The sequence below is a fragment of the Cupressus sempervirens genome, chromosome 7 (assembly GCF_028749045.1).
Source record: "Cupressus sempervirens isolate cs-2001-9-10 chromosome 7, ASM2874904v1, whole genome shotgun sequence".
NCBI classification, from domain to species: Eukaryota; Viridiplantae; Streptophyta; class Pinopsida; order Cupressales; family Cupressaceae; genus Cupressus; species Cupressus sempervirens.
Window position 1 is genome coordinate 431,179,361 of NC_143124.1, and position 24,408 is coordinate 431,203,768.

At 38.5% G+C, this 24,408-nt stretch overlaps 1 protein-coding gene across 1 annotated transcript in view; it reads left to right on the forward strand.

Annotated features, from left to right (window-relative positions):
- Positions 1-19,450, forward strand: part of LOC149547393 (uncharacterized) — an 81,733-nt gene extending 62,283 nt beyond the window's left edge. The window contains exon 2 of the mRNA XM_089791626.1: positions 687-19,450. Coding sequence (XP_089647752.1) covers positions 687-19,127 — 18,441 coding nt within the window. The 3' untranslated portion in view covers positions 19,128-19,450. The remainder of the gene's footprint in view (positions 1-686) is intronic.
- The last annotated feature ends 4,958 nt before the right edge of the window (positions 19,451-24,408 follow it).

The following is a 24,408-nucleotide window of genomic DNA, read 5'->3' on the forward strand; positions in this document are numbered from 1 at the left end:
TCAGCATGCCTTCCAAAGGATTATCTAAATCAATTACTTACTGTGAGAAGAAATAATCAACAAGAATCATTCGTCAACCAATAAAAAATTGCATGGCAATGATTAAATGCAATGATCAAATTCAAGTATAGCATGTGTGAAGGATCCATTCCATCATTACTCTAAAGACTGATATAATTCAGCTTTAGCCTTTCCTAGATAGAGGCCAATAAAACCATAGTAGCATAAAGCAGGGATAACCCACAGTTAGTCATGAGCAGCCAGTATCCAGTACTCGGGCCAGTATGCTCAGGTAACCTAAAAACCAGTCAACGCCCACTTGTACCTGGGTCAATCTATTAAAAACTTGCAGGAAAGTGCAAAACTCACATTTTTAACATGGTAATTGATAAACAGCATTTTTTTTTTTTGGGGGGGAGGTGGGGGGGACCAAGGGGTATTTGAGCAATCTAGCGATTTTACATTTGCAATGTTTTTATGACTAGTTTTCAGTAATTTAAAATTTGCATTGTTTGTTTCCATTGAAAACATTAATAATTGAATTCCATTTCTCACTTTCAGTTTGCCATGCCATTTCCATGTACCATAATGCTCTGTGATAAACCAATATAAATAAGTCAAGTTTAATGACAGAATTTTCATTTAGTTTGTATGAACTGCTCCATGTTGGCTATAATCAATAACAGGTCAAACGGCAGGACGTAGTAACCATATCAACAAGAATTGAAGTGCCTCGGCATAATTTAGAGGAAGTGATTGAAAATGTTCCTCCATCTTCTGATGCCAATGCTCAATTGGACAAAGAAAAAGATGACCATCCAGTGATATGCACAACTGCAAGTTCAAGCCAACGTTCAGAATCCTTGATTGAAAGCAATGAATATGTTCAAGACAGTGACTCTCGCCTTTCAGATAAAAAAACTGAGATAAAGTCTGACACACTACTGGCTGAGTATTTGGCAGCTCAACAAACATTTGAAAAGTTGTCCACTAATGCACCTCAGGATCCAGAACACAGAAACAAAGAAATTATTGAAATGATCCATTCTACTGGTTTACTTGGAAGTGTAAATAAAAGAATTCAAGACTTGCTACAGCTTCAATTACAAAGTGATACTCAGGTGATCAAGGAGCAAGATATGAATGAATGGGAGAGGGAACAAATGAAAGAAAGCCTCACCATAGGGGGGTCAACACAACAAATGTCAAAATCCTACATTGTAAATCTTCAGAAAGCACTCCAACTTATACAGTTGAGAGAGGCCACAGAAACTGAACATCAAATAGGTCCAAAAGATCCATTTGCACCAAAAAAAGTCAATACATCAGAATGTTGCGGGACCTCTCAAAGTTCTTCAGCACAAGAGATAGCACATAAAGACACAAATTCGAACCTGAAACAGAAGATCCTTACTGAGGCTAAGTTAGCTTCCTTGGAAAGCTTAACTGTGGCCAATAGATGTGAGTTAAAAGAGAAATTGGTGAATGCCGGTATCCTGCAACAGGAACAAATTAAGGAAGTTGAAAGTATATCTAATCCAGGGGAATCAGATAGCCATACTGATGGTAAGGCAGAAAACTCTCATTCTATTGAGGAAAAGGACTTTTCACCAATACCTACTGAAGATTCAATCAATAAAGAAACAACTCCAATAACAGACAGTGGCAACAAGACCAGTAAAGTTTCTGATGGTGAGTTAACCTGGCTGTCAGAACAGGAGCTGATTTCTGATCTCCCAAAAACCAAAAATGGCAATAATACAGATTCAATGAAAACAAAACAGACATCCTTAAACATTGCATTAGACTCTGTCAATACAAGGTCCAATGCAAGCTTGCAAAGTAATATGGAGGAGGAAGCTAAGTGTATGTGTGTAAAAGAAGCGACAAGCATCCAAACATTGACATTTCCACAGGATGCTGTCACATTTGAAAAAGATAAAATTGAAAATGGGAATCCAAAAAATCCAAAAAGAGGGAGTTTGGAAATTGATGAAAGCTCAAAAACCCTTTCACAAGCTTTGCCCATTATCATCCCTGTTAGGCCCAATGAAGACAAGCTAAATGCCAGCCCAAGCACTGTGTGTACTCAATCAGAAGAAGAATCAGTCATATCAAATCCACAAAATGATGTCATGCTAGAACAGCATTCAACATCGAAAGAACCCCACAACATGATAAAGACTTTGGATTACCAAGAGGTTCAAGTGACTGAATCAATTTACAAAACAGGTGGTGGCAGTAAGGAAGATCAAAAAGTAGATACAAATATTGAACCAGGAATATATAATGAACCAAAGCTATCTGAGAATATAACTAATGTGGTTGAACAAAATGAAGTCAGTTCAAATGAAACACAATCAAGTGTTCATAATGAGATTGCTGTAACCCTTGCCACTACACGTATTGAGACTGATGTTGGGCAGAAGGAACTAGCTGCTTCCTCAAAGTTAGATTCTTCTATTGCAGTTGTAGATCGAGAACAAAAGCAAAAAGAAATTCTGATTGGTGATATTGAGGAAGAGAAGTGTGAAGAGAAAATCCAGCAGCAACTTTATCCTGCAGAACATATCGAAGCTGTAATGATGACACAAACTCTCTCTTTGAATCAAGACTCTGACAATTCAATTGTAGCAGTTAATAATACCTCGAAACATTTGCCAGCTGATGATGATCAATACCAGCAATTGGCAGAAAAGACAATTCAAGAATCAATGTCAGATATGAAGAATGAACTCCTTGTGCCAGAAGGCTCATTTACACAGGCGGCTCAGAAAACATATCTCAGTGCTCCAATTCTTGAAGATGCTATGGAAGTCTCAGCATTTGATAGGAGTACAAGAACAAATGAAAATACTTCTAAAAATATTGAAATAAGGAACAACAATGTTTTCCAAGGGATGAGTAATACTGCACCTGAATTGTTTCAACAGTCTCACACCATTACTGCGGTAGTTGAAATGAACAATGGAAATAAGAAATGCACTGCAGAAAAAGAATTAGAACTTGAAGAAGTAAAGATAGACAGCGGGATGGTAAACGAAAACGATGAAGCAGAGACATTTCGAAGTGAAGAAAAGAAGCTCGATGAGGATAGCCTTCCACAAGCACCGATAATCTCATCCATAGATGGCTGTGAAACATCTAAAAGCTCACTTCTGATTGAATTCCCTTCTAAAAAAGAATCAGTAGCCATCTTGCAGCGTCAAACAGAGGATGAAGCTCATCCCAAGGAGTTGGCAAAAGAACTAGCTCTGCACACGAGATCAAAAGCAGATGCAGAGATTTTGATAGATACAACTTCATTAACTGAAGAGGTGAGGAAGGTAACAATTCGTGAGAGAGACTTATCTGTTTTGACAGATCAAGAAGGACCAATCAGATCACCAACAGAGATGGAAGTTCAAGTGATACAACCAACAGGCATTAGTTCAACATCAAGTATCGATGAGACAGCTACGAGAGACAGAACAGAAAATCCCATCTCAAGTTTAGAATTTCAAACTGCAGAACATGCACTGATATCACAAGAGGGGAAAGATAAAAACATAAACCAGATTAAATACATAAACAAAGATGATGGGGGCTTTAAACAAGCATTAGATTTTGAGATTAAGGCAGCTCAGAATGTGGACACACCAGAGAATGCCAATAGATTATCTTCAGATGAGAATCGGTTAGTTCATGTTCCAGAGGTAAATAAAAATATGCCAACTCAGGAAGAGGATGCAGCAAGAATACAGAATAGTACATCCATCTCACTGGATCAGGTCATAGTAAGTGATGATTTGACATCAGAGGAGATGGATAAAATTGATCAGGATTCTGTAACTGAAAGTTTTGAATCTCCAGATATAAAGTTGAATAGTCAGACAGGTATTGACAGTGTAGAAGCGCTTCAGACCATGAATGTGGCAACAGACAATGATCTACAAGAAATAAATGAGAGTACAATTCATCCAATGCAACATGGTGAATCCACTGTCAATGAGAGCTCACCAGTTCTTTGTGATATGCCTATTATAACTGATGGTGCTACAACAGATGAATGCATAGATGGTGAAGGGACAAATGAAAGTTCCCCAACGCTTGAGCTTCCCATCCTCACAGACAAGGAAGATGGTTATGTAGTAAAAAAGATAGGACAAACAGAGGAGTGCCAAGTTCAACAAGTGAAGATCTATGATGATATAGAGAGAATGAATAATACTGGAACTGCCCTGTCTCAGCAAGCTGAAGCTATTAAACACGCACAAATGTCACCTAAAGAAAATTCAGCAGCTTCAAGCCATGTTGCTGTGTCTCCAGTTCCTGACGCTAAAGAGTCAGAGGCAGTCTCGACCTTCAACCAAGGTGCAATGACAAGGGATAGTTATCCTGCTATAGATACCGGGGATAATGATTTATTGGGAATTCCAAACACTGTTCCATTCCTCAGTAGGCAAACCAAAGCTACGCAATATGAACAAATGTTATGTACAAAAGATTCACTTGTTGTTACCTATGTTACAGAGATTGTGAAGGAAGCTGCAAATATGACTACTGAATCACCCAGAGATCTAAAGCCTTCATTTGACGAGCAGGAAACCTTGAGTTCACTTCAAACTGATGAATACAATATTACCATGCCAATTCCTGAAGTTGAAGCATCAAAAGCCATCTCAGCTTTCGACACAGGTAAAATGGCAGACAAGGATAGTTCTCTGGTTATAGAAAGGGGCTACAATGATTTACTGGGAGCAAATGAGACTGGGCCTATCCTGGTTCAGCCAGTTGAGCCTACTCAACATGAGAAAACATTGTCAATAGAAGATGCAGTAATCATGAACCATTTTCCTGTAGGAATAGGGGAAGCAATTCAAAGTGACACTATGGAAAAAGCAAGATATTTACAGCTTTCAATTAACAGGGAAGAAGTTGCAAGCTCACACGAAACTGACAAGTCCAACCTTATGGTTCAAAATCAGGACATTGAAGCAACAGGAGCAATCTCATATTTTTATGCCAGTGGAATCACTGATAAGAATAATTCTCCTGTAATAGAATCAGGGAATTACATGTTACAGGGAATGACCAACACTACGACTGTACTAGATCAGCAAGCTGAACTTGCTTCACAGCAGAAAATATTATTTGAAGAAGAGGCAATAGTTGTGACCCATGTTTCTCCAAGGACTGAGAAAGAGACTTCAAGTGACATTCTAGATTCAACAAGAAGTTTACAGCTACCATCTGAAGAGGAAGATGCCTCAAGCTCACATGAAACCGATGAATTTGAACTCGTGTCACTTCCAGAAGACACAACACCAGGAGCAGCCCAAACCTTTGACATAGGCGAAGTGACATATAAGGATAGCTCCCCGGTTATTGAAACAGGTAATAACAAATTAATCGTAATGACCAACGCTGTGGATGACCTGGTTGCACAGACAGAAGCTGTTGAAAAAGAGCAAACCTCATCTACAGATGACTCAAAAGTTGTGACCCGTGTTGCTTCGGGGATTGAAAAGGAAACTGCAAGCAAAACCCTTGAACCAATGGAAGCTTCACAAATTCCATTTGAAGAGAAAGAAACTTCAAATTCATACTATATTGATACATCCCATCTTCCTGTTCCAATTCCACAATCAGCAGAATACAAAGTTCCAGCCTTTGACACAGGTGTCATGGCTGGTGAAAGAATTTCTCCAAGCACTGAAACCAGGAATGATGATTCACAAAGATTGACTGCTGATTTACTAGTTCCTACCAGCAATCCACCTTGCCTGGATCACCAGATTGAAGCAACTCTAGATCAGAAAATATCATCTATAGAAGCCCCAGTAGGTGGGAGGAATCCTTCTCTAGGGACAGAAATGGAAAGTGTAAGTGAGAATATAGAATCAACAAGAAATTTACAACTTTCATTTAACCCGGAAGAAAGTTGGTGTGAAGGAGACAGACCCAATCCTGATATCACAATTACAGAAGTTGAAGCACCGGAAGCAACCTCAGAATTTGACCCAGTTGCAATGACAGACAAAAACACTTTTCCTGTCATAGAATTAGAAAATTATGATTCACTAGGAATGACTCACACCAAGACTGGCCTGGTACAGCAGGATGGAGATGATCTACTCAAGCAAATATCACATGTGGAAGACTCAAAGGTTGTGACCCAGGTTTCTGCAGAGATTGCAAAGGGAACTTCAAGTGAGACTCTTCAATCAACAGGAGATTTACAACTCCCACTTGAAGAGAAAGAAATCTCAAAATTGCACAGAAATGAAAAATCCAGTCTAATGGTTAAAATTCCAAGAGTTGAAGAGGAAGATGCCTCAAGATCACATGCAACTGATAAATCCGATCTTACAGTTCCAATTCTACAGGTTGACGAGGAAGACACCTCACACGCAAGTGGAACTGATGAATCCAAACTCATAATTCCAATTCAAGAGGATGTCTCAACTTCTGACATAGGTGCAGATGCCCATGAGGATGGTTCTCTAGCTAGGGAAACAGGGAATAAAAAATTAGGGGGAGATACCAACCCTGTACCTGCCCTGGTTCCACAGGAAGAAGTTACTCTAAATGGTCAAATGTCATCAACAGATAACTCAGTTGTTGTGCCCCACGCTGCTACAGAGGTTCAAACGGAAACTGCAAATGAGACTGCAGAATCAACTGGAGATTTACAACATTCATTCGAAAAGGAGGAGGATTCAATCTCATATGATATTGATAAACCCAATCTTGCAGTTCCAACTCTGGAGGTAGAAGCAACAGAATCAGTTTCTGCCATTGTCACAGATGCCATAACTGAGAACGAAAATACTCCAGATAAACAAACCAGGAGTGATGACTCAGTAGGACTGACAGATAATCTTCCAGTTCTGACCAATATCAAACCTGCTCTGGTTCGGCATACTGACAATATTCAAAATGAGCAGATATTGTCTGTACAAGACACAGTAGTAGATAAAGCCAGTGCTGCAATGACTGAGAACGAAACCATGAGTGAGCCTACAGAATCAACTGGAGATTTTGAATTTAAATTCAAAGATGAAGAAAGCTTGCATGAAATTGATAAATCCAATATTACATTTCCAATTCCAGAAGTCAAAGAATCAGAGGCAGTCCCGGCCTCTGAAGCTGTGACAGTGACAGACGAAATCATAATTCCTGACATACAATCAGAAAATAATGATTTCCTGGGAATGGCCAACACCGAGACTGCCCTGGCTCAGCAGGATGGAAGTAGTCTACTCGAGCAAATGTCAAATGTAGAGAACTCGATGGTTGTGACCCAAGTTTCTGCAGGATATGGGAAGGAAACTTCATGTGAAACTCTTGAATCAACAAGAGATTTACGAATTTCAGCTGAGGAAAAAGAAGCCTCAAGCTTGCACGAATCTGACAAATCAAGTCAGTTGTTTCCAAATCCACAAGCTGAAGAGTTAGATGCCTCAAGCTTATACAAAACTGATAAATATGTACTTATGGCTCCAATTCCAGAAGATACATCAGAAATAATCTCAACCTTTGATATAGGTTCAGAGGCAGATAAGGATACTTCTCCAACTATGAAAATGGAGATTGACAAGTTAAAGGAAGTGACCAACACTGTGCCTGCCCTGGTTGCACAGGCAGAAGTTGCTCTAGATAAAGAAGCCTCGGCCACAGATAACTTAATAGTTGTGAACCAGGTTACTACAGGGATCGATGAGGGAGCTGCAAATGGGACTCACCAATCTGGGGGGGATGAACAGCTTCCATTTAGAGAGGAAGAAGCCTCAAACTCATATTATATTTATAAATTCAATCTTGCAGTTCCAATCCAAAAATTAGAACCAACAGAAGCGATTTCAGCCTTCAACACTGTTGACATGATTTGTGGAGAAAGTTCTCCAGCTACAGAAACCAGCAGTGATGATTCTCCAGCTACTAATGATTCACTGGTTCCGACCAACATTAAACCTGACCTGGTTCAGAAGACTGAAGCAACTCTAGATGAGCAAATGTCTTCTATAAAAGTTCCAGTAGCTGAAATGCAAGACACCGCAGCAAATGTGAAGGAAACTGCGAGTGAGATTCCTAAACCAACAGAAGATTTACAGCCTTCAATTGGAGAGAACGAAAGCATGTCTGAAATTGATGAGTCCAATATTACAGTGCCACTTTCAGAAGTTGAAGAATCAGTGGCAGCCACAGCTTTTCAAACTGATGCAGTGACAGACAATTTCACTGTTTCTGGAATACAATCAGAGAATATTGATTTACTGAGAATGAACAACATTGAGACTGCCCTAGTTCAGCAGAATGGAGCAACTCTTATTGAGCAAAAGTCATCTGTAGAAGACTCAAAGGTCTTGACACAAGTATCTACAGGAATTGGGAAGGAAACTGCTAGTGAAACCCTTGAATCCACAAAAGACTTACAGCTTGCAGGCCAAGAGAACAAAACCTCGAGTCAAATTGATAAATTTACTATTACAATTCCATTTTCAGAAGTTGAAGACTTGGAGGCAGACGAAGCCTCTGAAATTGATACAATGACCCACAAATTCATTACTCCTGTTGTTCAATCAGAAAATGATAATTTACTGCCAATAACCAATAACAAGACTGCCCTGGTTCAGCAGGACAGAGCAACTCTATTCCAGCAAATATCGTGTACAGAAAATTCCATAGTCCTGCCCGAAGTATCTGCAGAGATTGGGAAGGAAACTTCAAGTGACATTCGTGTATCAACAAAAGATTTACAGCTTTCAGTTGACGACAAAGAAACTTCAAATTCGCATGAGTCTAACAAATCAAGTCAGATGTTTCACATTCCAGATGCTCAAGAGAAACTTTCCCTGAGCTCACAAGAAATTGAGAAATTCGAACTTATATCTCTGATTCCAGAAGATACAGCATCAGAAGCAGACTCAACCTTTGGCATAAGAGCTGAGGTAAATAAGGAAGATTCTCCAACTATGAAAACTGGGACTAACAATTTAGTGGGAGTGACCAACACTGTGTCTGCTCTGGTTGCACAGGCAGAAGTCACTCTAATTGATCAAAAATCAGCTACAGATGACTCAATTGTGGTGACCCAGGTTGCTGCAGGGATTGAAGAGGAAAGTTCAAGTGAGAATTCTCAATCAATGGAAGATTTACAGATTTCATTTGATGAGAAAGAAGCATCAAACTCATATGATGATAAATCCAGTCTCAAAGTTTCAATTATTGAAGTAGAACAAACAGAAGCAGTTTCCATCTTTCACAGGGTTGTCACAATCGATGAGGAAAGTTCTCCAGTTATAGAAACCAGAAATGATGATTCACTAGGAGTGACTGCTAATTTACTGGCTCAGCAAGCCGAACCTATTCAACATGAGCAAATATCAACCATAGAATTGTCGGAGGTTGAGAGTGAGACACATGAAGCCACAGGGACTAAGAAGGGGACTGCGACTGAGACTCCTGAATCCATTAGAGATTTCAAATTTTCAATTGAACAGGAAGAAAGCTTGCGCGAGAAAGATAAGTCTAATATTTCAGTTCCCATTTCTAAAATTGAAGCATTCGAGGCAGTTCCAGCAATTGAAATGATTGCAATGACAGATAATATCGTCATTCCTGTTGGCAAATCAGAGAATAACAATCTGATAGAAATGAGCAACACTGAGACTGCCCTAGTTCACCAGGATCAAGCTACAATATTAGAGGAAATGTCATGTCTAAAAGATTCAATGGTTTTGACCCAAGTTCCTGCAAGGATTGGGGAAGAAACTTCAAGTGGAACTTTTGAATCAACAAATGATTTACAGCCTTCAGTTGAACAAAAAGAAGCCTCAAGCTTTCATGAATCTGACAAATCAAGTCAAACATTTGGAACTTCAGAAGCTGAAGAGGAAAATTCCTGGAGCTCACAAGAAACTGAGAAATCCAAACTTATGGTATCTATTCCAGAAGATATAACATCAAAAGTAGTCTCAGCCGATGACACATTTGTAGAGGCATATCAGGGCAGTTCTCCAGCTATGGAAACTGGAGATAACAAATTAATGGGAGTGATGAACACTGAGCCTGTCCAGGTTGCAGGGGAAGAAATTACTCTAAATGCACAAATCTCAAATAAAGATGACTCAATCGTTGGGGCTCAAGCTACAGGGATTAATGAGGAAACTGCAAGTGGGACTTTTCAATCAATGCAAGAATTAGATCTTTCATTTGATGACAAAACAGGCTCAAAGTCATTTGATTTCAATAAATCTTATCTTGTGGTGCCAATCACGGAAATTGAAGAAACAGAAGTAGTTCCAACCTTCCATACAGTTGCCACGACTCATGAGGATAGTTCTCCACTTATAGCATCAAGGAATGATGATTCACTGAGATTTACTGATGATTTACTAGTTCCAACAAGCACTGAGCTTAACTTGGTTCAGCAATCTGGGCCTATTCAACATGAGCAAATGTCATCTATAAAAGAGGTTGAGACATATGATGCTACAGAAAATAGTCAGGAAACTGTGAGTGGGATTCCAGAATCATCTAGAGAATTATCACTTTCATCTGAGCAGAAAGAAAGCTTGTGTAAAATTGGTGAATCCAATATTTCAGCTCCAATTCCAAAAGTTGATGCATTAAAGGCAGCCCCAGCCCTTGAAATGACTGCAATGACAGACAATATCATTATCCCTTTTGGAGAGTCAGAGAATGATGATTTAATAGAAAGGAGCGACCCTGAGAATTCCCTGGTTCGCCAGGATCCAGCTATCCTTTTGGACAAAATATCATGTGTAGAAGACTCAGTGGTTGTGACCAATGAATCTGCAGGGATTGGGAAGGAAACTACAAGTAAGATTTCAGCCTCAACAAGAGGTTTACAGCCTTCGTTTGAAAAGAGAGAAGCCTCAATCTTTTGTGAATCTAACGAATCAAGTCAAATGGTTCAAATTCCAAAAGTTGAAGAGGAAGATACCTTGAACTCACAAGAAAATGATAAATCTGAACTTGTAATTCAGTTTCCAGAAGACACAACATTACAATCAGTGTCAACAATTGACATTGATGCAGACGTAGATTGGGATGAGTCTACATCTATGGATACTGAGAACAACAATTTAGAGGGGGTGATCAACACTGAGCCTGCACTTGCTGCACAGACAGAAACTACTACTCTAAATGAGCAAACCTTATCTATAGATGATACAGTACTTACAACACAAGTTGCTGCAGGAATTGAAGAGGAAACTGTGAGTGAGACTCCACAATTGATGGGATATATACAGCCTCTGTTACAGTTTCCAGAATCATCTAGAGAATTATCACTTTCATCTGAGCAGAAAGAAAGCTTGTGTAAAAGTGGTGAATCCAATATTTCAGCTCCAATATCAAAAGTTGATGCATTAGAGGCAGCCCCAGCCCTTGAAATGACTACAATGACAGACAATATCATTATCCCTTTTGGAGAGTCAGAGATTGATGATTTACTAGAAAGGAGCAACCCTGAGAATTCCCTGGTTCGCCAGGATCCAGCTATCCTTTTGGACAAAATATCATGTGTAGAGAACTCAGTGGTTGTGACCAATGAATCTGCAGGGATTGAGAAGGAAACTACAAGTAAGATTTCAGCCTCAACAAGAGGTTTACAGCCTTCATTTGAAAAGAGAGAAGCCTCAATCTTTTGTGAATCTAACGAATCAAGTCAAATGGTTCAAATTCCAAAAGTTGAAGAGGAAGATCCCTTGAACTCACAAGAAAATGATAAATCTGAACTTGTAATTCAGTTTCCAGAAGACACGACATTACAATCAGTGTCAACAATTGACATTGATGCAGAGGTAGATCAGGATGAGTCTACATCTATGGATACTGAGGACAACAATTTAGAGGGGGTGATCAACACTGAGCCTGCACTTGTTGCACAGACAGAAACTACTACTCTAAATGAGCAAACCTTGTCTATAGATGACACAGTACTTGCAACACAAGTTGCTGCAGGAATTGAAGAGGAAACTGTGAGTGAGACTCCGCAATTGATGGGATATATACAGCCTTTGTTTGCAGAGAAAAGTTACTCACACTCATATGACAATTATAAATCCAATGCTGCAGTTCCAATTCTGGAAGTGGAAGTAGCAGAAGCAGTTTCAGCCATTGACATGTGTGCCATGACTCATGAGAAAAGTTCCCCCATTATAGAAATCAAGAATGATGATACACTGGAATTGACAGATGATTCACTGCTTCTGAACAACACTCAGCCTCCCCTGATTCCGCAGACTGAAGCTGCTCCAAATGAGCAAATACCATGGATAGAAAATTTGGTGGTTGAGACACATGATGCTACAGTGACAAAGAAGGAAACTATGAGGGAGACTCCTAGATCAGCTAGAGATTTAAAACCTCCATTCAAGCAGGAAGAAAGTTTGTGTGAAATTGATAAATTTAATATTACAGTTCCAAACCCAGAAGTTGAAGCATTAGAGGCAGACTCGGCCTTTAAAATGATTTCAGGGATGGAGAAAAAGAGTAGTCCTGTTGAAGAATCAGAGAACAAAAAGTTACTAGAAATGAGCAACACCAAGATTGCCCCAATTCACCAAGATAAAGCTGCCCTTTTAGACCTAATATGTGCAGAAGACTTAATGGTTGTGACCAGTGTTTCTGCAGGCACTGAGAAGGACACTTCAAGTGAGGTTCCTAACTCAACAAAAGACTTACAGCTTTCAGTTGTAGAAAAAAAAGCCTCAAGCTTGTATGAATCTGATAAATCAAGTCAAATAGTTCAAATTCCAGAAGTTGAAGAGAATGATACAATATTAGCAGTTTCAACCATTAACATAGCTGCAGAGACAGAGCGGAATGATTCTTTAGCTATTCAAAATGAGAATAAAAAATTAGTGGGGGTTATCAAGACTGTTCCTATCCTTGTTGCACAGACAGAGACTGCTGTAAACGAGAAAACCCCATATACAGATGAATCTGTGATTGAGACACAAGTTGCTGCGGGAATTGAAGAGCAAATTGTATATGAGCCTCTTCCATCAATGGAAAATCTACAACTTTCTTTTGAAGAAGGAGAAACCTCAGAATCATATGATATTGTAAAATCCAATCTTGAGGTGCCAACTCCAGAAGTAGAAGCAAAAGAAGCAGTTTCAGCCTTTCACACAGATGCCATGACTCATGAGAAAGGTTCTCCTATTATAGAAACCAGGAATGATGGTACACTGGAATTGACTGATGATTTACTGCTTCTGACCAACACTGAGACTGGCCTGATTCAGCAAGCCAAATCTACTCTAGATGAGCAAATGCCATCTCTAGAAGAGTCATTGGTTGAAACACATAATGCTACAGGAACTGCAGAAGAAACTGTGAGGGCAACGCCTGGATCAATTAAAGATTTACAATTTTCATTCGGACATGAAGAAAGTTTGTGTGAAATCAACAGATTTAATACTACAGCTCCACCTCCAGTAGTTGAAGTGTTAGAGGCAACCCCACCCATGGAAATGATTGCAGTGACAGACAGTATGATCATTCCTGATGGTGAATTGGAGAATAACAAATTAATAGAAATTAGCAACACTGAGACTACCCTGATTCACCAAGATATGGCTACTCACTTAGACCAAATATCATGTGTAGAAGACTCAATTGTTGTGACCGATATTTCTGCAGAGATTGGGAAGGACACTTCAAGCAAAGTTGCTGCCTCAACAAGAGACTTAGAGATTTCAGTTGAAGAAAAAGAAGCAGCCTCAAGCTTGAACACATCTGCTCAAATGGTTCCAAGTCCAGAAAATGATAAATCCAGATTTATTGTTCAGAATACTACAGCTCCACCTCCAGTAGTTGAAGTGTTAGAGGCAGCCCCAGCAATGGAAATGATTGCAGTGACAGACAAGGTGATCATTCCTCATGGTGAATTGGAGAATAACAAAATAATAGAAATTAGCAACCCTGAGACTACCCTGATTCAACAAGATATGGCTACTCACTTAGACCAAATATCATGTGTAGAACACTCAATTGTTCTGACTGATATTTCTGCAGAGATTGGGAAGGACACTTCAAGCAAGATTGCTGCCTCAACAAGAGACTTAGATATTTCAGTTGAAGAAAAAGAAGCAACCTCAAGCTTGAACGCATCTGCTCAAATGGTTCCAATTCCAGAAAATGATAAATCCAGACTTACTGTTCAGATTCCAGAAGATACAACATTAGGAGTCATGTCAACCATTCACATAGCTGCAGGGTCAGATCAGAATGATTCTCCAGTTGTGGAAAATGACAAGGATATATTAGTTGGAATGATCAGCACTATGTGTGTCTCTGTTCTACAGACAGAAGCTACTCTAAATGAGCAAACCTCGTCTATAGATGATTCAATGACTAAGACACAAGTTTCTGCAGATATTGAAGAGGAAACCGAAAGGGAGACTCAATCAATGGGTAATGTACAGCTTTCGGTCAAAGATGAAAAAACTTCACACTCATATGATATTGGTAAATCCAATCTTGAGGTTCCAATTCCAGAAGTAAAACCGACAGAAGCAGTTTTGTCATTTGACACTGATGCCATGACTCACAGGGAATGTTCTCCTCTAATAAAAATCATGAATGATAATACACTGGAATTGAAAGATGATTTACTGGTTCTGACCAACACTCAGGTGGCACTGGTTCAACATACTGAAGGTAATCCACATGAGCAAATGCCAGTTATAGAAGTGTCATTGGTTGAGACACATGATGCTACAGGGACTGAGAAGGAAACTGTGAGTGAGGCTCCTGGATCAACTAGAGATTTACAACTTCTACTCAAACAAGAAGAAAGGTTGTGTGAAACTGATGAATCCAATATAACATTTCCAATCCCCGAAGTTAAAGCATTAGAGCCAGCCTCAGCCTTTGAAATGATTTCAACAGATAAAACCACTATTCATGTTGGACAATCAGAGAATAATGATTTACTAGGAAAGAGCAACATCAAGACTACTCTACTAGAGAAAATTTCAAGTGTAGAAGACTCAATGGTTGTAACCCATGTTTCTGAGGGGATTGGGAAGAAGGCTTCAAGTGAGACTTCTTACTCAACAAGAGATTTGGATCTTCCAGTTGGTGAGAAACGAATCTCAAGCTTGCACGAATCTGATGAATCAAGTCAAACAGTTCCTATTCCAGAAGACACAAAAATAGAAGCAGAGTCAACCTTTGCCATGTTTGCTAAGGCAGATCACAACATAGCTTCAGATATGGGAACTGAGAATAACAAATCAGTGGAAGTGACAAAAGCTGTGCCTGCCCTGGTTGCAGAGGCAGATGCTAATCTAAATGAACAAATCTCATCTATAAATGATCCAATAGCTGTAACTGAAGTTGCTTCACAGATTCAAGAAGGAACTGCAAGTGAGATTCTTCAATCAGTGGAAGATTTGCAGCTTTTGTTTGAAAAAAAAGAAGCCTCGAGCCCATATGATATTGATAAATCCAATCTTGCAGTTCTCATTCCAGAAGCAGTTTCAGCCTTTAACACAGAAGCCGAGACTAACAACGAAAGGTCTTCAGTTAAAGAAACCACAAACAATGATCCACTGGAATTGATTGATGATTGCCTGCCAATGACCAACACTGAGCCTACCCTTGTTAAGCAGAATGAAGATACTGTACGTAAGCAAATGTCACCCATAGAAGAGTCAGTTTTTGAGAGACGTGATGCTGCAGAGACTGAGAAGGAAACTGTAACTGTAGATCCTGAATCAACAGGAGACTTACAACTTTCACTTGAACAGGAAGAAGGCATGTGTGAAACTGATAAATCCAATATTGCAATTTCAAAAGCAGAAATTGAACCATCAGAGACAGACCCATTTGAGATGGCTGCATTATCAGATAAAATTAATATTCCTATTAAAAAATCAAACTCAAAGAATGGTGATTTACTAGAAATGACCAACATGGAGACTGCCCTTACTCAGCAGGATGGAGCTACTCTGTTCAAGAAAACATATTGTGTAGAAGACTCGATGGTTGCAACCTACGATCCTGCAGAGATGGGGAAGGGCAGTTCAAATGAAATTCCTGAATCAACAAGATATTTACAGATTCCCGTGGATGAGGAAGAAAAGTCAAGCTTGCACGAATCTGGCAGATTTAGTCAAATGGTTCAATTGAAAAAAGTTGAAGAGGAAGATGCCACAAGCTCATCAAAGCTTATAGTTCTGATTCCAGAAGATGCAAAACTAGGAGCAGTGTCAAACTTTGACATAAGTGCAGAGGCAGATCGGGACAGTTGTCCAGCTATGGAGACTCAGAATAACAAATTAGTGGGAGTGGCAAACACCGTGCCTCCCCTGGTTACACAGGCAAAAATTACTCTGAATGAGCAAACTTCAAATCTAGATGATTCAATAGTTGTGACCACATTTGCTTCAGGAATTGAAGAAGAAACTGCAAGAGAGACTCCACAATCAATGGGAGATGCACCATTTGAAGAGAACGAAGCTTCAAACTCATGTAATACTGATAAATCTAATCTTCTGGCTCTGATTCCGGAAGCAGAAGCAGCAGGAGTGCCAAGCTTTGATACAGATGCCAAGACTCACAAGGAAAGTTCTCCAGGTATAGAAACCAGGAATGACGATCCGCTGGAATTGATTAATGATCACCAGGTTCTGAACAAAACTGCACCTGCGCTGGTTCAGCAGGCTGAAGCTACTCTACAAGAGCAAATGTCATATACAGAAGAGCCAATAGTTGAAACACATATTGATGTAATGACTGAGAAGAAAACTGTGACCAAAAATACTGAATCAACAGGAAATTTACAGCCTTCGCTCAGACAAGAAGAAGTCGTGTGTAAAATTGATACATCCAGTATTGTAGTTTCTGTTCCAGAAGTTGCACCATCCGAGACAGTCCCATTTGAAATGGTCGCAGTGACAGAAAAAATTAGTGTTCCTGTTAAAGAATCAAAGAATAATGATTTATCAGAAATGACAGATACAGAGACTGGCTTAGTTCAGCGGGATGAAACCCCTTTGTCTGAGCAAATGTCTTGCATAGAAGATTCAATGGTTGTAACCTATATTACTGCAGAGGTTGGAAAGGAAACATCAAGTGAGATTCCCGAATCAACAAGAGATATTCAGACTGCAATTAAAGATGTAGAAGCCCCAAGCTTACATGAATCTGGTAAATCAAGTCTACAGGCTCAAATTACAGATGTTGAAGAGGAAGATACCTCGAGCACACATATGATTGATGAATCTGAACTTATGTTTGAAACACCAAAATCTATATCAGAAGCAGCCTCAACCTTCAACATCGATGCAGGGGCAGATCTGGGCGGTTCTCCAGATATGGAAACTGAGAATAAGAAATTAGCAGGAATGACCAGCACTTTGTCTGCTTTGGTTGCACATGCAGAAACTACTCTAAATGAACAACTCTCATTCATAGATGACTCAGTAAATGCGGCCCAAATTGATACAGCAATCAAAAAGGAAATTGCAAGTGAGACTCCTCAATCAATGGGAGATTTGAAGCTTTCATTTGAAGAGAAAGAGGCCTCGACGTCATATGATATTAATAAATCTGATCTTGTAGGTTCCATTCCAGAAGTAGAAGCAAGAGAAGCATTTTGTACCTTTGATACAGAAGCCACGAGTTTTCAGAAAAGTTCTCCAGTTATAAAAACCAGGAATGATGATCCACTGGAACTAACTGGCGATTTACAGATTGCTACCAACACTAAGCCTGCCCTAGCTCAGAATATTGATGCTATTCTACACGAGCAAACAAAATCTATAGAAAATCCAGTAGTTGGGTCACATATTGCTGCAGCAACTGAGAAGGAAACTGTGACTGAGAATCCTGAATCAACAAGAGATTTGCACATTTCACTCAACAGGGAAGAAAGATTGTGTGAAGTTGATAAATCCAATATTACAGTTCCAGCTCCAGAATTTGAAGCATCAGAAGCAGCCCCATTTGAAAGTATTTCGGTGCCGGATAAAATCTTTATTCCTGTCATAGAATCAAAGAATAATGATTTACTAGAAATGAACAACACCAAGACTGCACTGGTTCAGCAGGATGGAGCTACTCTGTTCGAGCAAAATGTTTGTGTAGACTCAATGGTTGTGAAGTATATTTCTTCAGAGACTGAGAAAGAAACATCAAATGAGATTCCTGAATCAACAAAAGATTCAGAAGCCTCAAACTTGCACGAATCTGATAAACCAAGTCTACAGGTTCAAATTCCAGATGCTGAAGAGAATGATGCCGTGAGCTCACATGAAATTGATAAATACGAATCTATGGTTTTGATTCCAGAAGATACAACATCAGAAGCAGTTGCGGCCTTTGACATAGATGTAGGGGCAGATCGAAGCAATTCTCCGGCTATGGAATCTGAGAATAACAAATTAGTGGAAGCGGCCAACACTGTGCCTTCCCTGGCTACACAGGCAGAAATTGCACTATATGAGCAAACCTCATCTGTAACTGATTCAATAGTTGTGCCCCAGTTTGCTACAGCAATTGAAGAGGAAACTGCGACTGAGACTCCTCAATCCATAGGAGATATAGAAGTTTCATTTAAAGAGGAAGAAGCCAGAGAAACAGTTTCAACCTTTGACACAGTTCTCATGTCTCATGTAAAAAGTTCTCCAGTCATAGAACCCAGAAATGAGGATTCAGTGGAATTGCCTAATGATTTACTGGTTTTGACCAACACCAACCCTGCCCTGGTTCAGAAGGCTGAAGCTGCTCTTCATGACCAAATGTTGACTATAGAAGACTCAGTAGTTGACAAACATACTGCTGCAGCAACTGAGAATGACACTTCTGAATCAACAGAAGATTTACAACTTCCCATGAAAGATGTATTGTGTGAAATTGATAAATCTAGAGCTACAGTTGCAGTACCAGAAGTTGAAGCAACAGAGGCTGTCCCGGAATTTAATGCACTTGCAGTCCCAGAGATAAAAATTATTCCTGTTACAGAATCGGAGAAAAATGGTATACCGAGGATGGCCAACACTGAAATTGCTCCAGTTCAGCTGGATGGAGCTTCTCTACTTGAGCAAATGTCACATGGAGAAGACCCAATGGTTGTGACCCATGATTCTGCAGGGATTTGAAAAGAAACTTCAATTTAGACTTTTGAATCCGCACAAGATTTACAGCTTTCTTTTAAAGAGAAAGAAGTCCCACACATGCATGAATACCTTCTGCTATAGAAATTTCACTAGCAGAACTACGATATTTTTTAGAGCTTTACCTGGGATAAGTGCCCCCAAATGTTCAACTGTTTTGCTTATTGATAAACAAGTAGAGAATGCCAATGCAGATCTGCCTTTCAGTTATGGAGATTCCATTAGCAAACCTCAAAAACAGTTGTCAGAGATTTACCTGAGATTTCCTTGTGATAGTGAATCGTTTATGCAATGTTCGGTTCCAACCATGATTTTGCGTAGTTTCGTCGTTGTCCGTTTCAAAAAATACGTTAAACATCCGGGTGATGATTCGCGTGATTAATTTAATTTCATCTCTTCAAATGAACTGTAATGGCTAGTCTGACCTATTTATGGAAAAACACCGTGGCCACTGCCAAATTGAAGCAAACGCACAAAATCTACTTACTAGGCAGGGGTTCCATGGGAGGGGCTTGTAGAGCAGGTGGTTCCATGGAAATTTTTTAGAATATTTTTACACAAAATAAGAGCTCTGAATGCTTAGCCTTCTCAATTTGAGTGTGGGGCTCGATTTAGCCCCACCGACTTAGTGAAGATTTATGCTATTTGTCAACAACATTTTCCCACTAAACAAATTTATGAAGAAATATAATTTCTCATTTTCAAAATTCATGACACAATCTTCCTTGAATTTAGGAGCTAATTTTTAAAACAGATTCACATATAAATCCATAGGACCGCTTCCCTTTTTAAATATGCATAAAAAATCTCAGCAGCACCCACTCTAATTTTACGGAAGCAGGTGCCCATGGGACCCCAGCCTAAGGGCAGGTCCCCATGCAATTGTTAGGCTTATTTTAACTAGCAGTTGCTCTCCATATTTTTAGCATTAATTTGTGGAGTTGATGGCCCCGTGGAACCAAAATGTGTTGCTTGTGTTTTTAAGCATCATTGTTAAATGAAGGTTTGTGGGATATTATTGTGAATAAATATTAGAAGAGAAATTTTAGGCAAATAAAAAAGAAGAAGAATAAATGAGGTGAAGACATTTGGCATTTTTCCAATAAGCAATGACTACTTATTTTCAGCCCCACCTTTTTTTCAAAGTTTATCTTAAGATTTTAAGCAGTAGTTGCTCTATTATTTTAGGAAAATATTCTAATTTATCCTTTCCTCTAAACTTAAAAATTCCATGGGAATGCAGATGCTTAATTTTAAGCATAAATTGTCCATAAGCAGCGGCATCGAGACATGGGTAAGGTAGGGGTCCCATGGGAGGGACTATTGCTCTATTTTTTAGGTGGAAGAAGTCTCATGAGAAAATTTTGGAGGGTTGAGGATAATTTGGAATCTTTTCCTCCAAAATAAGAGCCTCTCCTTTTTAGGCCACTGAATTAGAGCGGGTATAAGGCAAGGGTTCCATGGAGGGGACTTGGGCTCTATATTTAAGGAACAAGAGGTCCCATGAATTTTTTTGAGGGGGTTACAGCTTTAATTGGAATATTTTCTTAAAAGATAATAGCTCCTACTTTTTAGATGTTTTATTTTGAGTGAGTAAAAAATGGATGGGACTGGAAAAGCTTAAGAGAAAATTTTACCACGTGTCAGCAATTTGCTCATCTTTTTTCCACCAAAACAGTCCCCCAAAAACAATTTGAAAAGAAATAAAGTTTTGTTTATTTAATCTTTCATAAGTTTTATTCATGGGACCACCAACTTTCTTAAATGTAGGAGCTAAACTTTTTAAGTCGAATGCCATATAAGTTTCATGGGACTACTTCCTTTTAAATGTTCCTAAAAAATCTCAATGGCACCCACTCTATTTATAAGGAAGTGGGTGCCCATGGGACCCCAGCCTAAATGGGATGGGGCTAGAAATAGCCCCACTAGCTTAGGAGAAATTTTAGCCACATGTCAACAATTTATAAAAAAATTCCTCACTAAAACCAAAATTTTAGAAACAAATTTTAAATTTTATTTTTAAAAAATATTTAATCAATTACACATCACTTAAATTGAGGAGCTAAAACTGTGAGAATGAAATACAATTAAAAGTTCATGAGACCATTGTCGTTTAAACATTCTTAAAAAATCTCGGCAGTCATGGCTCTATTTCTAAGGAAGCCCCTGCCCATGGGACCCCAGCCGAAACAACATCCGAGCTCAAATACACTTGTAATAAAGAAGTAAATAGTTGTGGTTGGATTACCTCTGCCCCATTTGGTTTTATGAGTTATCTCCTCGCATCAGCTCTTAAATGCATAGCATATGAGACATGATGATATTTTGTGTATTTTAGGTCTTATATAAATATTAAAGTCTTGTTATATTCATGTTTTGTATTGTTGCTTAAAAGGGTCAAAAGGCTATGTTTCGTTGATGGGATACAAATAGAGTAAGAAGAGAAAATTAGAATATGGTTTGTATTCTTTCTTTGGTGTGCCAAATTGAAATTGAGAATAGGAAGACATATTCCCATTTTGCTCCTAAAATGAACATATGTCCATTTCAAAAAATACATGTTATTGGAATAGCTCATTCCTCTTCCCAATCTAACTTTTCGAGATTGTATTATAATTTTGGATCTATGGTTATGCAAGAAGGGTTAAGGGAGAAATAAGGGTAGAGTGACAGTGGTTGTAAAGAGGGTGAAGAAGTGTAACACCATGAATAGGAATGAATAGGAGAAAAATGTATTTATGCTTAGAAATTTGGGGCACCTTGATCTAGTTTCTATCATAGCCCACTTCTATGTCAAAGATGAAAGCCACCTTGTTTATCAGTCATTTGGTAGAGAAGAAGCCACAGTCATCGATGACTCCACCTTAGATTCATTACATCTATTCTTGATTGACATTGGACCAAGGTTAGCAAAGTTTTTTTGCATCGATTGATCAACACATGTGGCCTCTTCTCTCTCATTCATGGTCAATAAACCAAACCAATTCTTCCCCATATTAACTTATTTTCTATGATGCTTGAAATGTTAGTTAGGTATTCCTTATTCTCTAAACCTTTTGTTTCTCTACTTTGTTCATCTGTCAATCTTTTTAATACTGAAACACTAGTTTCTTTTGGGCATTTGTAGTTTATTTATGTGGGCTTTTTCAAACTTAATGCATTTCTTAAGCTATTGGTAAACATCTTCAGTTTCTATGTGTAGACATGATATTCATGGAAGGAAATGTGAAGCTTCTGCACTGGACATCATGTATAAAGATTGCAAAAGACATAAGGGAAGGTTTGACATATTTCCATTCATCGGGAATCATACACAGAGATTCAAATCTTCCAACATTCTGACCAGTTTAGATTTTGAAGTTTGCATTATATATTACGGTCTGACCGCCTAGTCTTGGTATCTGAAGCAAAGGTAGAGACCTCTGAGTCTGCCCTTGCCAACTCATTTTTTTTCTCACAGAGCACTAAAATGCAAGTGCCTCCTAAGTATGAACCAAACAAGGGGTTAACATATTCCTAATCAAATTCCAAGTGAACCAAACAAGATTAGAATTGCAACTTCTCATTCCTATTTTCTATTCTAATTTCCAATTTTGTAGATTTTAATAATCTAATGATTGTCAATACAACATATTTTATGTGTTTTTTTAAGCAATTATGAGTACACTCAAATGTACACTTCATATCTCCCCTATTAAAAAAAGGCTAAATTTATCAAAAATAAAGAAATATTTGTATTCTTATAATTTAACAAAATATGATATTAAGTACATATATATACATATATACATTAAAATATTTAATATTTTACTTAAGAATTATTATTTATTAAAAAATTAAGTTTTAAAAGATTAAAAAAAAAAAAGTTTTAAGTAAATATATTTGTATATAATAATATATATAATATTATTTTATTATATTTTTAAAAATATATAATATTAAATAATATGTATAACATTAATACATTAATTGGCTCATTCATGGGCTTGGTAGGGTTAATCCTATTCAAAAAAGTGTAAAGGTTTGATGGACACCACCAGAGGAAGGATGGGTTAAAATTGTAAGAATTTTCCTTAGGGCAAAATTCACCCAAGACCAATAAGCACAATAACTAGCACAAAAGACCAATAAAGTATGATCAGAATAATGATATGAGAATGAATAATGTTCTTAGATATTGGATATTGGATGAAAGTACACTAAGAGTGCCTGTATATAAAGGCCTCTAGACTGACTAGGAGTCAGCACACTGATAAGTCTTACAACTAGGCACATGTCCACCAAGAGTGGATTATCCTCCATTAAGCAGAGGAGTTAGTGTGATGAAGAGAGGATAAGCCTACAAAGGTGTAGCACATAGAATTATGTTGTAGACACCATGTGCTAAAATAAGAGTGCAAATAACTGTGTTGTCAACATGACAACTCAGTTAATTATGCAAACTCCAGTGTTGTAGACACCATGTGCTTAATTAGAGTTGCTTACTCCAGTGTTGTCAACATGACAACTCATATGAGTACGCAAACTCCTAAGTGTCTAACCTAAGAAATAATAAAATAATGCATTTATCCTATGTAAACTTATGTAAACTGTAAATAATAATTATTTACACTAACACTCCACCCCCCCCCCCCCCCCCCCCCCTCCCTTAAGTGCAACTTAGGGGAATGCACTTAAGCTCACAAAATCTATGATGAAATGAAAAATGGGTCCTGGCTACTAGGCCATGTTAGCTACCCATGTACAAATACAAAACACACAATGCAATGCAATCTCTCTACAAATGGGGAAAGAGGGAAAACCTCATGGGAAAAACCCTCCCCCAAAAAGAGAGAAAAGTACAATAAAGAAAGATGCATGAATGGATGGAGTAATCAAGACCCCCCCCTAAGATGACATACATCTTTCATATACAATAGAGAATCCCTCGATGAAATCCCCCCCTTAGTGAAGGATCCCATAATGATAACTATCTGAAGACAGAAGAAAATCCAATGTCAACAAACAACATTATCATATTGTTATTCTGATCATACTCTGTTGGTCTATTTTGTGTTAGTTATTGTGCTTCTTGGTCTTGGGTGAATTTTTTCCTAAGGCAAATTCTTACAAAAATTAGCATTGACGAGGTGGCTAGGGGAACCAGGGGGTCTCAGGGTGTGGTTGTGTAGCAAGAGATTACAAGGGCAACACTCTTGCCTTTGTGGCAAAACATTTGCATGATGGCACAAATAATGTGGCTGAATGTTGTGCAACAAAAGAGGCT